At 42.3% G+C, this 18,055-nt stretch overlaps 1 protein-coding gene across 2 annotated transcripts in view; it reads right to left on the bottom strand.

Moving 5' to 3' along the window:
- LOC111970163 (RNA-binding motif, single-stranded-interacting protein 2) overlaps window positions 1-18,055 on the bottom strand; it is an 82,420-nt gene that overhangs the window by 41,893 nt on the left and 22,472 nt on the right. The window contains exons 2-4 of one of the 2 annotated variants that reach the window (XM_023996711.2): window positions 6,071-6,234; window positions 1,769-1,827; window positions 1,280-1,371 (exon numbers count right to left, since the gene is read on the bottom strand). In XM_023996711.2, the coding sequence (XP_023852479.1) occupies window positions 1,280-1,371; window positions 1,769-1,827; window positions 6,071-6,234 (315 nt within the window). Of the gene's footprint in view, window positions 1-1,279; window positions 1,372-1,768; window positions 1,828-6,070; window positions 6,238-18,055 lie in introns of both variants that reach the window. The other variant, XM_023996710.2, reaches the window with a different exon arrangement.

The raw sequence follows: 18,055 nt of genomic DNA, 5'->3' as shown, positions 1-18,055 counted from the left end.
TCCTGTTCTCCTCAGATGCTGTGACCTCTTCACCCTCCCTCTCTCCCACCCAGCCAACTGCCAGCTAACGAAGATCTTGAGATGGTGCCAAGAGAACACTTATCACCATTCAGGCCATAACAACATACAGTATAAGAGCTCACCTTTGTAACCACTGGGAATGTTGGAGGGAGTGTGTTTGCATGAACACTGTCTCTCCTTTTTGTGGTTCAATATAGATGCCAACTTGGCAGAACGAACTGTCAATTCACCATCAAATCAAATAAATTCTTTGAAAGTTCAGGTTCTCTGAACATTCTCACATAAAAAAATACTACAGTTTATTKTAGAATTCTACAGTACTTACTACAGAATTCTATAGTAAATTGTAGTATACTGTAGAATAGTATACTACACACTGTAGTATCCCTCGATCATGTGTAGTACTTACTCTACAATGATGTAGTATACTGTAGGATACTATAGTAAATACTACAGTAATATCTGCAAAAAGAACCTGTAGTCAATACTACAGTAATGTCTGCAAAAACACTACCCTTTTTAAACTATAGTAAATACTAAAGTATTTAATTTGCATATACCCTGCCCATTCCCCTATATTGCAATTTGTGCCACCAATAAGTGAAACACCTACATGCAAAGTATAGATCATGCATTGTGTTCCCTACAAGCTATAGAAAAGAGCAAAAGCGCTGAACTATCCGTTCAGACCCCAGTCCGACCCACATACAGGTCATGGAAAATCTGCTCTTTTAGTATTTCTCCATTAGGTTTCCTGAAGGAGAAAGCCTCCACTTCTATGTCACAGAAAATAAAACAAAAACACTATAGTAAATACTACAGTAATGTCCGCWAAAACACTACAGTAAATACTAAAGTATGCTACAGTCTGCAAAAACACTACAGTAAATACTACAGTATACTACAATCCACAAAACAGTACATTAATTACTATAGTATATACTACAGTTTTCTTATACTACAGTATTTATACTATAGCTAACTGTAAATACTACAGTATACTACAGTAAATACACTACAATGAATACTACAGTAAAGTCTGCAAAAACACTACAGTGAATACTATAGTATTTATACCATAGTATACAAAAGCATTTTTTCATATGAGTTTGGCAATGAAATAAAGAAATTGAGGATGTAAGGAGTCACATTGAAGTTGTGATTGAACTCCTAATAGAAAAGTTTATAACAGATCATTTGTGACTGTGAATATATAAAGTGTGTGTGTGGAGTTGATGTAAATGAGTGTGTGTCTTACCTTGGCCATCTGAGCCTGGGCACCACTGGACTTCAGGGCGGTCACTGCTTTCTGGGCCGCTGTCGGACTGTCAAAGTCCACAAAGCCATAGCCTACACAACACATATACACACACATTTTTACATTTGTACAAAATGTTCATGCTTGATAAGTAAGATTGGAATTCAAAATGGTTGTTAGATTAACTACAGGTGTTTAAAGTCTAAAGACATTCTGTAAAATGACTAAAGTTTAGTGGATTTATAGATTTATACAGTATATTAGTAGACCTGTAACCAGACTAATACTTTAACATTATATTATATAGCCTAATACCATCGAAAATTGTATAATGCAGTTGTGATCGAGTTTGAGTCCATAAGTCCATGAGCTTGTTTAAGGAGACACAGTCAACAACACAACACTAGACACTAACACTATCGTTCCAGGTTAAATGTAAGTGGCATCTGTGCCATGAACCAAACAACCTGTTGAACTCTGAACTCTCACCTTTGCACTTGTTGGTGGTTTTGTCCAGGATGGCCTTGGTGGAAACAATCTTCCCATACCTTCAAAACAAAAACACATAAACATGACATCATCAGACCATATGAGGAGGAGGTGACTATCGGACATTTTGTGTAACCTCCCTAACATTTAGACACAAACACTTCCTAATGCTGGGTAATTATGCATGCGCACACACACACACACACACACACACACACACACACACACACCACACACACACACACACCACACACACCACACACAACTTTCACTGGGACGGGGGCACATGTCCACATTCTGAAATTGCATTTTTGTCATCCCAAGTTAAATCATTGAATGTGATACAAAACGAGGCAACGGTATGCTTTAGGACCATGCAGATGCCTCCGAGCGGTCGGGTAGGCTGACAGGATTTAGCCGACAGATAAAAATAAAYAAACTTCTAAAACCAAAGTTGTGCCCCTGCTTTTATCAATACAGAAGCAAATAACTTCTACTGTCCATCAAGTGTTGCTGAATTTCACTCTCACAGGTTAGAGGTGAAATGATACAAAGTATCGTATCAACATGCTCACGATGCACGCCACTCTGATGATGATACAAATGTAACAACAGCCAGGGCTCACGGGACATYAAACAAACAAACAAATGTAACAACTTTGCTTGCTCCCAAACCCAGAGGCACAACTTCAATTTTGCTGTTCAATGTATTATCTGGATGAATATTTTTCTAAGCGCACTGGTGCTACCAAATAAAAATTTGAGGTCACACAACAAATATTTATGAACACAGCAAATATTTATGAACACAGGCCTATTCGACCAAAATGGTGGCACTTTAGAGAACTGACTGTCTAATGTGACACGGTGTAGAAAAATATAGCAAAACATAATAGAGTTAATGAAGGTGTTGGCTTGACAGTCGCTGGACCCAGGCTACCCCCCAAATTTGCTACAATATAAACAGAGAGCAGTATAATAGGAAATTTAAAGTACTGCTTAGTAGAATGCAGTGTAACTTTACAGTACAATGGTATAGGATAGTGAAATAAAATGGATGTCAGAAGTGAGATTCAAATCTACGCCTCCAGCGGAGACTGCGGCCTGAACGCAGCGCCTTAGACCGCTCGGCCATCCTGACTTCTGCTAGTCAGAGAGAGAGAGGTCCTACCCTCCACTGTCTCTGTGTAATGCAGTCAGCGAGGGCGGCTGGTGTTCCACTGGCTGGCCCTAACAGAGTGCTGGGGTGGAGTGTAAAGTGTAACTGGATCCTTCACCCCTTCCTGTCCCCTCTCTCTCTCCACTGTCCTCTGCTCCCACACTCTCTTTCCACCTCTGGGTCCTAAAGCCTGGCCGTTAGCATTAGCGGCCACACATGAAGTTGCCCCTAAACTCTGACACAGAGTCAGATCTTCTTTCATTCCTCTGTTGGTTAAGGTTACAATTGGAAGTTAGGTAATCAGATTTTATATTTGTGAATAGGAGGACATTTCTACCTTGAGCCATATGACCACAGCCATACATAAACACTCAATGCCCACTAACTTTTTGGTGGGCATGTGCCCTCTGTTGTAATGGAGAGAGAGAGAAATAGTTTGTGTTGTCATTAACAAAGTCATGCATCCTGTTGAACAGTTCAAAGGTTGTGTGGCAGTAACTCTCTGACCTTCCTCCTACCTCAACTTCATCAACAGTTGTTGTAGAGTGTGTGTGTGTGTGTGTGTGTGTGTGTGTGTGTGTGTGTGTGTGTGTGTGTGTGGTGTGTGTGTAGTAGGGAGTGGAGGATGGGGTACAAGGTCTTAACTCTGACCCACTTATAGGCCTGTGGCATTCTTTACCCAGCATGCCATGCTATTCTTTTCCCAGTCAATTGCATTTCCCCTCCAAGGTTCGCTTCTCCGTCAATACCCCATCTCCCTTCTCCAACACATATTACACAAACCCACCCCTCCTCTCCAACTTGATGTCAATCTCCAGGCTTTACCCTGTTAATATGGCTGCAATCCCGTTAACGGGATGATATGACAACAGCCAGTGAAAGTGCAGGGCGCCAAATTCAAACAACAGAATATCATAATTAAAATTCCTCAACAAACATGTATCTTATACCATTTTAAAGGTAATCTTGTTGTTAATCCACCAAAGTGTTCGATTTCAAATAGGCTTTACAGCGAAAGCACCACAACCGATTATTATGTTCACTAGTTCCAACATCCGGTGATATTGCAGAGAGCCACATCATTTTACAGAAATACTCATTATAAATGTCGATGAAAATCAATTGTTAGACATGGAAATATATACACTTCTCCTTAATGCAACCGCTGTGTCAATTTTTTTTTTAACTTTACGGAAAAAGCAAACCATGCAATAATCTGAGTACAGCTTTCAGACAAAAAGCAGCCAAAAAAGATATCCGCCATATTGGGTAGTCAAACAGAAGTCAGAAATAGCATTATAAATATTCACTTACCTTTGGTGATCTTCATCAGAATGCACTCCAGGAATCCCAGTTCCAACATTTAAATGTTTGATTTAGTTCGATAATGTCCATCATTTATGTCCAAAGAGCTACTTTTGTTAGCATGTTTGGTAACAAATCCAAAGTCATGAAGCGCGTTCCCTAGTTGCAAACGAATGTCAAAAAGTTCCGTTACTGTCCGTAGAAACATGTCAAACGATGTATGGAATCAATCTTTAGGATGTTTTTAACATAAAACGTCAATAATGTTCAAACGGAGAATTCCTGTCTGTAGAAAAGCAATGGAACGAGAGCTAACTCTCTCGTGACCGGCGCCTCAGAGCCTGTGGCAATCTGCCAATACCTGTCTCATCCTCTCTCTCATTCGCCCCCACTTCACAGTAGAATCCTCAAACAATGTTTCTAAAGCACGGTTGACATCTAGGTGGAAGCCTTAGGAAGTGCAACATAACCCATATCCCAGCTTGTATTTACAATAGGGGCTGGGTTTGAAAATCGACCAACCTCAGATTTCCCACTTCCTGTTTGGATTTCTTCTCAGGTTTTTGCCTGCCATATGAGTTCTGTTATACTCACAGACATCATTCAACAGTTTTAGAAACTTCAAGTGTTTTCTTTCCAATACTAAATAATAATATGCATATATTAGCAACTGGGACTGAGGAGCGGGCCGTTTACTCTGGGCACCTCGGGCACCTTTCATCCAAGTACTCAATACTGTCCCAGCAGCCTAAGAAGTTAAGTCGGAGTTTTCTGTTTTAATAGAATTAAAAATTCTAGTCTCCTCTAGGTCACTCACTCTACACTCCTTCACTTATCAGAAACAATAATTAGAATGCATCCAAACTGTATGCTATTAACAGAGGCTATGTCTTGCATACCAAGTCTCTCTCCTTCTTCCCAAAGTGTACAATTGTCACTTCCCTTCACTGATTTGATAAGAATATGGTGAACTCTAACTAGCCAATGGCTCCACCAATCCAATGCTTTAAGATTTGTCGAAGAAGTATGAACAAGTGAACGCTTCAGGAGAAAGGAGATATTATTGGGACACTCAGTGTGTGTCCACATTGTTGTTTCTGTTTTTCACGCTCCATATCTCCCAGCACCTAAGCCCCGATCTTCTGTTACCCTCCTGGTGTGGTTTTTCTGGTGGCCTGGGCTGGATGTTACGTTTTTTGTTAGTGAAAGCAAGCCCGCCTTTTTGACTGTATGTGTGGTGTGTGTGTGTGTGTGTGTGTGTGTGTGTGTGTGTGTGTGTGTGTGTGTGTGTGTGTGTGTGGTGTGTGTGTGTGGTGTGTGTGTGTGTGGTGTGTGGTGTGTGTGTGTGTGTGTGTGTGGTGTGTGTTGTGTGTGTGTTGTGTTTGTGGTGTTGTGTGTGTGTGTTGTGTGTTGTGTGTGTGTGCGAGGCCAGTGTAAGAGTGTGTGTTGTATGTAGATGGTGACTTGGTGGGTGTGGGTTTTGTTTTTCTCCTGCTGAGCCTCACCAGTCTGTTTAGAATATCCAGCCACAACAACCCTTGTCGCAACACGTGTAGGTTGTATAGCCAACCATAATGCAGCAAAGTCAACCAGTTCTGATCTGAGGGTAGGCTTTTATATAGGTAGCCTGTGTAGTCACTTTGTGGCAAAGTAGCACCTATTGAAGAGCTCCAGGTAGAATTCACCTGTGGGCACATATCTAGGATTTGTTTATCCCGCTCCCATCCTAACCCTAACCACCAGGATGAAAATACTAAACTGATCTTAAATCACCATCTAGAGGCAACTTCACCCTATCCGTGTAAAAGAAAGTGGGCAATTAGGAGAAGAAGACCTACGGCTGGCATAGCTTGACCAGGTCCTGGTCTGTAGTCCCGGGGTGAAGACCGCGGATGTACAGGTTAGTTTTACTCAGCTGTTCCACTCCCCCGACACTGCTGTTGCTGCTGCTGTTGGTGTTGGGACTGGGGGGTGCCATCTGGTGGCTGGAGGACACATATGACTGCTGGAGAGAGAGAGAGGGAGAGAGAGAGAGAGAGAGAGATAGTTATATATCAGGGGTATTCAAAACCAAGCCTGGAAATCTGGACTATTGTGTCCTATGTCTAAATCAGTCCTTGATTAGAGGGGAAGATTGAAAATCAGCATTGGAACTGGCTACGAGGTCCTGATTTGAATTTGCCTGTTACGTATCATATATTGGGAAGGGCTGTGTCATGAAGGCACTAAAGCTCCCTTGGGTCTTCTGGTAGACCACGGAGATGATAAACGATTTAGTCATGATTTTGGAATGGAAAAATCTTATAAAATGGTGGGAGTGTGAGTTGGAAGATTCTTCTCTTTCTAGCCAGTTAAGAACATGTGTGGGAGTATATTCAGTTCAGGTACCTTACATTTTCATAAATTATTCACAGCGTTCTTTGAATTGTTACAGCTGTTACCTTTCAAAAGGACTAAAACTCAAACCACGGTTTTTAGCGAACACAGCTTCAAAATGGTGGCTCAAGAGACAGGCGATTGTGTGAGAGAAGCGTAAAACGATATCACACAGCCCTCATGTCAACACTCACCAATACTGCATTCTGAAGTGAACGTGGGGCCTCTTTGCTGTCTAGGTCATATTGGGAAAATGGGCCTCTTTTCTGCTTACTCCATACTGGGCAACTGCTCCTTTTTTCACTATCAAAACTTTCAAAACCGCAGAAGATTCCTCTGCTTTGCACAGCGAAACCCAATGATTCAAAGAACAACATACACCAACATTAATGTTTCCRTTTTGTTCTTTGTGAGAAGTCATGAGCTGTCTTTTCTCCCATACCACACTCTCTGTATAAAGGGAGCACTTCAAAAAACAATACAAACATCTGGTCGGCTTACAGTCTTTTATCTCTACTCCACAACCACAGGTTTAACTCAGTTGTTCAGACATTTCCCTCTCACTCCTCTCTCTCTCAGTCAATTGTCTCCTCAACAATACAGCGTAGCTAACTGTTGCTCGACTCCCTGGGGGGGAAAAGTAAACAATTCAAACAATAAGGTCAGCTCAGTCCACAATAGGTCCAAGGTCTGTATGTTCATAAGCACCGCAGTTACATATGTCACAGCAAAGGGGAAATGAGGAGACAGGAGAGCTCCCAATGATGGTTAACAAAATACTATTTGAGAAGAGTTCCCCGTCAGCTGAGCCTGGCACAGAACAGCAGCATTCTCTGACCTGCTATAACTGTTTATAACAAGCTGCTTAATGCATTTATAACAGCTCTATTCCAGCCTATGAAAACTCTCCCTATAGCACTTCAGCATTCTGGATGGTGCTTCAATAGCCTATGGGGAGGATCAGTTATTCAACACACTGTGAGTCGCTAAACACAAACATGGAGCATTGCGCAACAGGCAAAACAGAAGTTTCCCATGAATGAGTCTGGAATAGTAGGACTCAAGAGAAAATGTTTTTGCTTCACTTGAATCCAGTCATTTTTATTTCACAACTGTTGACTGAAATCGTTTTTTTTCTGACAGTAATAATGGTTTGAGTACATTTGGAATGAGTGTTCTTTCATTAATTTGGAGATTTATTGAAGTTGCTTCCCAGGAATATAGGAATTTCCAAAACAACTATATTGATGCAATAACACAATTTTAGCGTATCAACATTACACAATGCTTTTAACAGTCTCGCATAAACATTCCTACGACAGCAAATTAACAGCAGTGGTGTGTTTGTCATTGTGAAGGAGTATTTGTGTGTGTTGTGTGTGTGTGTGTGTGTGGTGTGTGTGTGTGGTGTGTTGTGTGTGTGTGTGTGTGTGTGTGTGTGTGTGTGTGTGGTGTGTGTTGTAGTGTGTGTGTGTGTGTGTGTGTGTGTGATGTGTGTGGTGTGTTTGTTTGTGTGTGGTGTGTGTGTGTTAATATTTTTGTGTTTTAATGCAATTTTTTCCTAAATCTACCAGCCACGTGTCATCGTCTGACTTATGAACATTCCCAAAGCTCCTCAACCCTGCATACTCTCTCCAGTAGTTATTGTGTTGTGTAGAATCCTGCCTACAGTATAGCTCTCTTATAGAGGCCCTCTCCTCTCCTGTTCCCTGCCTGTCTCTCCTGAAGGGGTTCTAATTAAATCAGGCCCAGTGGATGAGCTGCACCAAGGGGACAAAGGGGGAGGTTGAGACGCAGATGGGCGAGTCAAGAGCAAGGGATGAATCTCGCTAATTGAACCCTATTCACGGAGGCACAGTGTCCCCCTTTGTMTCCCCTCAAACACCCCCCTGACCCCTCCCTATATGAGCCACCACTGGCACCCCGACAGACACCCCCCCTGCAGCACAGGCTGCCAGGCTCATTTCTCCAAGGCTTAATCCCCTCTTTCTCCGATGCTGATTCAGCCTGAAGAGATTCTCCCTGTTTGCTCATGTTAGATGACATGGAGGCATGCCCTGGTCAAATGAATACACAATAAGACAGGGGGGAGTTGTATTCCTCTCTCTCGCTCTCATACACATGCACAGGTACACACACGCACACACTGGCAAACCCACGTTGGTGTTAATGGTGTGCAATCATGATCCAGCAAATACATTTCTCACTCTTTTTTTTGTAATGAATACATGAATACTGATCATTACATGCTTGTATGTACTCTAGAAATGACTGAATATGTTGGGGTGTGTGTGTATATGCTATGTGAGAAAGAAAAAAATTCAGGAATGATGTGCCCATTCATACATCTTTATAGGAACTTGAAATCTCACAGGGTAAGAGTAACACATGATTACTACAGTACCCTTTAATTCAGCAGACTAGGGCTACACACACAGCTGCTGTGGAAGATCAGAGCAATCTCATTCCTCTCTGTTTGCCAAAATGAGGGATTATGAGTGGAGCAAGACAGGTATGTGGGATGCTTGGTGGACTGGAGCAGCTTCCGTCATACCAAACCTAGTTGCTACTGAGCCTGTAACTTCTGCTTGTCATGAATACTGTAAATACCCACACAGGTGCTTTCTTACATTTTCACAGTCTAGAGTGTGGGTCTGCGTTCCAAACCTGTCTCTCTGACCATGCAGCCCCCTCAGACTAACTCATAGTAGTTACCTTATCCTGTGACCCCTCTAGTTTTCAGAGCATACACAAACAGACACAAAAATACAATGTAATTCATTCATTAATTCACACACACACACACACACACACAGGACAACACCATAAGTAAGCCTCAACTTATTTTCCTTCAACCGTCTCTCCGTTACCAACCTGACAATTTCTACTAAGACTAGGCTACCCAATCTGCATTACACTGAAATGCTTCCAGTTTCCCTGTCCATATATCAGACAAACTTTAATATATTCCCCACTTCCTCCATGATGGGTGGAAAAAGGTCCTGTGAAATAAGCCACTGCTTTTCACTGACCATTTAATTGGCGTGCCAGGACCACCCTGTTGTTGGTAGATAAGATGAGAGCACTGCTTCTACACCTGCATTGCTTGCTGTTTGGGGTTTTAGGCTGGGTTTCTGTACAGCACTTTGAGATATCAGCTGATGTAAGAAGGGCTATATAAATAKATTTGATTTGATTTGATTTGTTAAWTAGTTTCAGGAAATCCTAGCGCACAAGCCCATTCTCCCTTAAATCTAATTCTCTACTTACTGTCTGTCTGTATGTCTTGCTTCTTATCTGTCTGTTTCTATCTCTGTCTCCTGTTGGGCTTGTCATCAGGGGCATTTGCTCCCACCTCCAAAAGGAGAGTCCACTGACTGACCGTCTGTCTGTCTGATTGACCAACTGAGTGACACACAGATTTGTTAACTGTCTGACTGAGGCAGCCTCCAGTTGGGTCCGGATTAAATTATCTTCAAAATACGAAATTTGGTTAGTTGAGGGATTAGATAAACTAGAAATACTCTTTCGATCCAATGAAAATGCCTACATTTGAGTACATTTAGAGCAAATACTTATAGTCAAATGCTTAAAACTTTTTCTATGTTAAACCCAATCAGTCAATTTGATATTAAAACTAAACCATTCTACCTATTTAAATATATAACTTATCTGATAACAATCCATCTATTCAACTACTGTGCTCTCCGATCCACCTTATGAAAGACTTGTTTTTCCCTCTCCTGTTCTCTAGCCAACACACTGGTACAACCCCAAAGCAAAAGACTTGTTTTCCCCTCTCCTGTTCTCTAGCCAACACACTGGTACAACCACAAAGCAAAATACTTGTTTTTCCCTCTCCTGTTCTCTAGCCAACACAACGGTACAAACCACAAAGCCCAAAATACTTTGTTTTCACTCTCCTGGCTCTCTACCAACACCACTGGTACAACCACGAAAGCAAAAATACTGTTTTTCCTCTCCTGTTCTCTAGGCCAACACACTGGTACAACCACAAAGCAAAAATACTGTTTCCCCTCTCCTGTTCTCTAGCCAACACACTGCGTACAACCACAAAGCAAAATACTTGTTTTCTCTCTCCTGTTCTCTAGCCAACAGACTGGTACAACCACAAGCAAAAATACTTGTTCCCTCTCCTGTTCTCTAGCCAACACCACTGGTACAACGATCAAGGCAAAATAACTTGTTTTTCTCTCTCCTGTCTCTAGCCAACACACTGCGTACAAACCACAAGCAAAATACTTTGTTTCCCCTCCGTTTCTCTAGCAACACACTGGTAACCAACCACAAAAGCAAAATACTTGTTCCCTCTCCTGTCTCTAGCCACACACTGGTACAATACCACAAACGCAAAAAATACTTTGTTTTTCCCTTCTCCTGTCTCTAGGCCAACCACACTGGTACACCCCAAAGCAAAAAGACTGTTTTCCCTCTCCTGTCTCTATTGCCAACAGCACTGTGACACCACAAAGGCAAAATACTTGTTTTTTCCTCTCCTGTTCTCTAGCCAACACACTGGTACAACCCCAAAGCAAAAACTTGTTTTCCCCTCTCCTGTTCTCTAGCCAACACACTGGTACAACCAACAAAGCAAAATACTTGTTTTTTCCCTCTCCTGTTCTCTTAGCCAACACACTGGTACAACCACAAAGCAAAATACTTGTTTTTCCTCTCCTGTTCTCTAGAACACACACTGGTACAACCAAAGCAAAATACTTGTTTTCCCTCTCCTGTTTCTCTAGCCAACACACTGGTACAACCACAAGCAAAATACTTGTTTTCCCTCTCCTGTCTTTCTCTAGCCAACACACTGGTACAAACCACAAAGCAAAATACTTGTTTTTCTCTCTCCTGTTCTCTAGCCAACACACTGGTACAACCACAAAGCAAAATACTTGTTTTCTCTCCTGTTCTCTAGCCAACACACTGGTACAACCACAAGCAAAATACTTGTCTTCTCTCCTGTCTTCTAGCCACACACTGGTACAACCACAAAGCAAAATACTTGTTTTCCCTCTCCCTGTCTCTAGCACACACTGGTACAACCACAAAGGCAAAATACTTGTTTTCCTCTCTCCTGTTCTTCTAGCCAACACACTGGTACAACCACAAAGCCAAAATACTTGTTTTTCCCTCTCCTGTTCTCTAGCCAACACACATGGTACACCACAAAGCAAAAAACTTGTTCTTTCCTCTCCTGTTCTCTAGCCAACAACTGGTACAACCACAAAGCAAAATACTTGTTTTCCTCCCTGTTCTCTAGCCAACACACTGGTACACCCAAAGCAAAATATTGTTTTCCCTCTCCTGTTCTCTAGCCAACAGACTGGTACACCACAAAGCAAAATACTTGTTTTTCCTCTCCTGTTCTCTAGCCAACACACTGGTACCAAACGCAAGCAAAATACTTGTTTTTCCTCTCCTGTTCTCTAGCCAACACACTGGTACAACCACACAAGCAAAATACTTGTTTTCCCCTCTCCTGTTCTCTAGCAACACACTGGTCAACCACAAAGCAAATAACTTGTTTTTCCTCTCCTGTTCTCTAGCCAACACACTGGTACACCACAAAGACAAAATACTTGTTTTCCCTCTCCTGTTCTCTAGCCAACACACTGGTACAACCACAAAGCAAATACTTGTTTTCCCTCTCCTGTTCTCTAGCCAACAACTGGTACAACACAAAGCAAAATACTTGTTTTCCCTCCCTGCTGTCTCTAGCCAACACACTGGTACAAACACAAAGCAAAAATACTTGTTTTTCCCTCTCCTGTTCTCTAGCAACACACTGGTACAACCACAAAGCAAAATACTTGTTTTTCCCTTCCTGTTCTCTAGCAACACACTGGTACAACCACAAGCAAAATACTGTTTTCCCTCTCCTGTTTTCTAGCAACACACTGGTACAACCACAAAGCAAAAACTTGTTTTTCCCTCTCCTGTTCTCTAGCCAACACACTGTACAACCACAAAGCAAAATACTTGTTTTTCCCTCTCCTGTTCTCTAGCCAACACAACTGGTACAACCACCAAAGCAAAATACTTGTTTTCCCTCTCCTGTTCTCAGCCAACACGACTGGTACAACCACAAAGCAAAAAATACTTGTTTTTCCCTCTCCTGTTCTCTAGCCAACACACTGGTACAACCACAAAGCAAAATACTTGTTTTTCCCTTCTCCTGTTCTCTAGCCAACACGACTGGTAACAACCACAAAGCAAAATACTTGTTTTTTCCCTCTCCTGTTCTCTAGCCAACACACTGGTACAACACAAAGCAAAAACTTGTTCTCCCTCTCCTGTTCTCTAGCGCAACACACTGGTACAACCACAAAGCAACAATACTTGTTTTTCTCTCTCCTGTTCTCTAGCCAACAGACTGGTACAACACAAGCCAAAATACTTGTTTCTTCCTCTTCCTGTTCTCTAGCCAACACACTGGTACAACACAAGGCAAAATACTTGTTTTCTCTCTCCGTTCTCTAGCCAACACCTGGTCAACCACCAAAGCAAAAATATTGTTTCCCTCTCCTGTTCTCTAGCCAACACACTGCTGGTACAACCACAAAGCAAAATACTTGTTTTTCCCTCTCCCTGTTCTCTAGCCAACACACTGGTACAACCACAAAGCAAATACTTGTTTTTCCCTCTCCTGTTCTCTAGGCTCCAACACACTGGTACAACCACAAAGCAAATACTATGTTTTCCCTCTCCTGTTCTCTAGCCACAGGGACTGCGTTACAACCACCAAAGCAAAAATACTTTGTTTTTTCCCTCCTGTTCTCTAGCCAACACACTGGTACAACCACAAAGCCAAAATACTTTTGTTTTTCCCTTCTCCTGTTCCAGCAACACACTCGGTACAACACCAAAGCAAAATACTTGTTTTTTCCCCTCCTGTTCTCTAGTCAACACACTGGGTAACAACCACAAAGCAAAATACGTGTTTTTCCTTCTCCTGTTCTCTAGCCAACAGCACTGGCTCTACAAACCGAGCAAAGCAAAAGACTTCCTGTTTTTCCCTCCCCCTGTCTTCTCTAGCAACAGCACTGGTACAACCACATACAGCAATAAACTTGTGTTCTCTCTCCTGGCTTCTAGTAACATGCGTAAACCCCAAAACCCACCAAAAAGCAAAATCACTTGTTTCCCTTGTCTCTAGTCAATATCCGTTACAACCAGCAACCACAAATACGTGTTTTCTTCCCTCCTTCTCCTTCTCGTAGCCAACACATCTGGTCCACAACGCACTAAGCCAATAATACTCTGTTTTCCCCTCTCCTTGTTCTCTAAGCCTCAACACACTGACGTACAACCACAAAGCAAAATACTGTTTTCCCCTCTCCTGTTCTCTAGCCAACACACTTTGGTACAACCACAAAGCAAAAATACTTGTTTTTTCCCTCTCCTGTCTCTAGCCAACACACACTGTACAACCACAAAGCAAAATACTGTGTTTTCCTCTATCCCTGTCTCTAGGCCAACACACTGGTACATACCCACAAAGCCAAAATGACTTGTTTCTCTCTGCTGTCCAGTAAACACATCGGTACAAACCACAAAGCCCAAGAACTACTGGATCGTTTTCCCTCTCCGTTCTCTAAGCCAACACACTGGGTACAACCACAAAGCAAAAATACTAGTTATTCCCCTCTCCTTCTCTAGCCAAACCATCTGTACAACCTACAAAGCAAAATACTGTTTTTTCCTCTCTCTGTTACTCTAGTCCACACATGTAACAACCACAAAGCAAAAGAGGACTGTTTTTCCCCTCTCCTGTTTCTCTAGTCAACACACTGGTACAACCAACAAAAGCAAAATCTATATGTGTTTTTCCCTCTCCTTTCTCTACTCAAAACACACTGTACAACCACAAAGCTAATATGACTTGTTTTTCCCTCTCTCATGTCTCTAGCCAGACACAGCGTACAACCACAAAGCCAAATGAATAGCTTGTTTTTCCCTCTCCTGTCTTAGCTCTAAGCCACACATGCGTACAGACCCACAAAGCCAAATAGACTGCTCTTTCCCTCTCCTTGTTCTCTAGCACAACACCCACTGACGTACACATCAGGCAAAAGCTTAAAAGACTGCCTTTTATCCCCTCTTCCCTGTCCTCTTAGCCAACCACGACAGTACAACCCACCAAAGCCAAAAATAGGTTGTTTCCCTCTCACTGTTACTCTACGCCAACACACTGTTACAAACCCCACAAGCAAAAGGACTTGTTTTCCCCCTCCTGTTCCTCTAGCCAAACACCCACTATTGGTAATACCACAAAGCAACAATACTGTTTTTTCGCATGGTACTTCCTCTCTACTACGCCAACGACACTGGGTAAACCACACAACAATGCAAAACCTGACTTGTGTTTTCCCTCTCCTGTTCTCTCTAGCCAACACACTGGTACAACACCAAAAGCCACAAATGACTTGTTTTTCTCCTCATCCTGTTCTCTAGCCAACACACTGGTACAACCCACAAAGGCACAAAATACTTGTTTCTTCCCTCTCCTGTTCTCTTAGTCAAGCACACTGGTACAACACCAAAAAGCAAAATTACTTGTTTTTCCCTTTCCTGTTTCTCTTGGCCAACACACTGGTACAACCACCAACAAAAGGCTTGTTTTCCCTCTTCCTGTTCTCTGGCCACACACTGGGTACAACCACAAAGCAAAAAGGCATTGGTTGATTACAGTAAAAGGAAAGTAATTATTGCCAACCTGGCTGTATTTTTGCCTCAGTGACAGCGGAAATGTTTACTCTTGAACATTGGCTGAATCGTTCCCTCGTGCTGCTGGCTTTATAGTCAGGCAGGCTGGTACAGCAGTAACAGAGGGCAGACAGGACATATTTTGTTCTTTGCCTCCTCCTGATCTTATCATGCACACTCCATTTCATCAGCCAGCCACGCCAGCCGCTTCTACATTTCTAACCAGGTACGAAGGACACCCAGGCTCCAGTCCAGACCTTGTCCATGAAAAACCTCTACTCTCTCTCCTCTCTTCTCTCTCTCTCTCTCTCTCTCTCTTCTCTCTCTCTCTCTCTCTCTCTCTCTCTCTCTCTCTCTCTCTCTCTCTCTCTTCAAAATTCAAAGGGCTTTACTATTCTCTTCTCCATCTCTTTTATCCTTACTTCCTTCTTTATCTTCTCACCTACTTGTTCTCACTTCTTCTTTCTCTTCCTCTCTCTCTTGCATCCCTCGCCCATGCTCCTTCCTCTCTCTCTTGCATCCCTCGCCCATGCTCTCTTCCTTCTCTCTCTTTGCCATCCCCTCGGCCCATGCTTCCTTCCCTCTCTCTTGCATTCCCTCGCCGATCCTCCTTGCCTCTCTGGCTCTGCATCCCGCTCCATCCTACACGCTCATCCTCACTATTCATATTCTTTGACCTTTCTGTCCCACATACATGGCGTAATTGTTCATGTACGCCATACTGATGTCAGAATATACACATGCAGCAGTTTTAGCTGCATGTGTCGGCATGTGGCAACGAAGGATTGGGGAACCATGATACCTGCCTAGTTAAAAACAGTTCCCCTATAGACAGCTTATGCAGATCTGAACAAAATGTGAGGCAGTCATTGCCGGGCAAATCACTGCTACTCAGCAAAATCAATGCTTGAGCATACATACATTCAGATAGTTGTGCTTCTCAACGGACATTCTACTCTCACTCTATAACTCTGCTTCTTCTTCTCTCTCTTATCTCTCTCTTCGAATGGACTTCTCGATGCGATGCACTGTGCAATGGAGGAAGAGACCATTTTCAAAGTCTATAGAACTCGCATAATTAAACAATATGATATCAGAAGAAGTCTTAGTAAAACATACAAGTTGGTGAAAAGCCCAATGAACAAAGGAGGACTGCACCGGCAAGTGATAACCAGAGTCAAGACATAACACTCGAGGCAGAGTATTATCTTAAACTCACTGCTACTGTCACAATCCCACCTTCCACTTACTAACGCAGTAGATACTTAGAAACTGCACCTATGACCCAGAGCTACGACTTACCACCAGTCGACACATTAATGCACCGAATAATACCCACTATCTTATCCACATACGACGCAGTAGGTGAAAACTATACCCGACCTATCCACCCATCGCACTACACCAGTCAAACTTAACTTGCATTATCCCACCCATCCACTACACCAGTAGAACTTACTGCACCTATCCCACCTATCCACTACACCAGTAGAACTTACTGCACCTATCCCACCCGACAACTACACCAGTATAACCTACTGCATCTATCCCACCTATCCACTACACCAGTCAAACTTACTGCACCTATCACACCTATGCACTACACCAGTATAACTTACTGCACCTATCCCACCCGACAACTACACCAGTAGAACTTACTGCACCTATCCCACCTATCCACTACACCAGTCAAACTTACTGCACCTATCACACCTATCCACTACACCAGTAGAARGTATTGCACCTAGCCCACCCATTTACTACACCAGCCCAGCTTACAATGCATAAAGGTGTAGTGTCTGATAATGTCCCTTGGTAGTTGGTGTAGCTGTAAATAGCAATGTATCCATGTTTGAGAAGGCCCCCGGGGGACAAAAGGTTTGTACATGTTTCTTTACGTGACTTTATACAGGGCATACAAAGGAGACAATCTAACACAGCCCACGTAATTGTATTTATGTTAACCTCAAAAACAACAAAAAATCATACATTATCTTAAAATGACATACTGCAATGGTCTATTTATGAGAAAATCCAAAGAGGGAATGTTTACTTGAATTACAGTGCATTCGGAAAGTATTCAGACCCCTTCACTTTTTCCACATTTTGTTATGTTACAGCCTTATTCTAAATGTTTTTGTTTGTTTGTATTATATCATCAATTCTAGATACAATTCTCGTCAACCTACACACAATAACCCATAATGACAATTCAAAAACAGGTTTTTAGTAAAGGGACCTGAATACGTACGTAAATGTGATATTTCCCCCAAAAAATTGGGGGGGGGGGGGAATGTCTAAAAACCTGTTTCTGCTTTGTCATWATGGGGTATTGTACTGTACAGTGCATATGGAAAGTATTCAGACCCCTAGACTTTTCACATTTTGTTACGTTACAGCCTTATTCTAAAATGGATTAAATCGTTTTTTTCCTCATCAATCTACACACAAAACCTCATAATGACAAAACAAAAACTGTTTTTTAGAAATATCACATTTACATAAGTATTCAGACCCTATACTCAGTACATTGTTGAAGCACCTTTGGCAGCGATTACAGCCTTGAGTCTTGTTAGATATGACGCTACAAGCTTGGCACACTTGTATTTGGGGAGTTTCTCCCATTCTTCTCTGCAGATCCTCTCAAGTTCAGTCAGGTTGGATGGGGAGCGTCGCTGTACAGCTATTTTCAGGTCTCTCCAGAGATGTTCGATCGG

This window comes from Salvelinus sp. IW2-2015, linkage group LG11 (assembly GCF_002910315.2).
Source record: "Salvelinus sp. IW2-2015 linkage group LG11, ASM291031v2, whole genome shotgun sequence".
Classification (NCBI taxonomy): domain Eukaryota; kingdom Metazoa; phylum Chordata; class Actinopteri; order Salmoniformes; family Salmonidae; genus Salvelinus; species Salvelinus sp. IW2-2015.
Note: the sequence above shows the minus strand (reverse complement) of the source record. Positions and strands in the feature narration are given on the sequence as shown.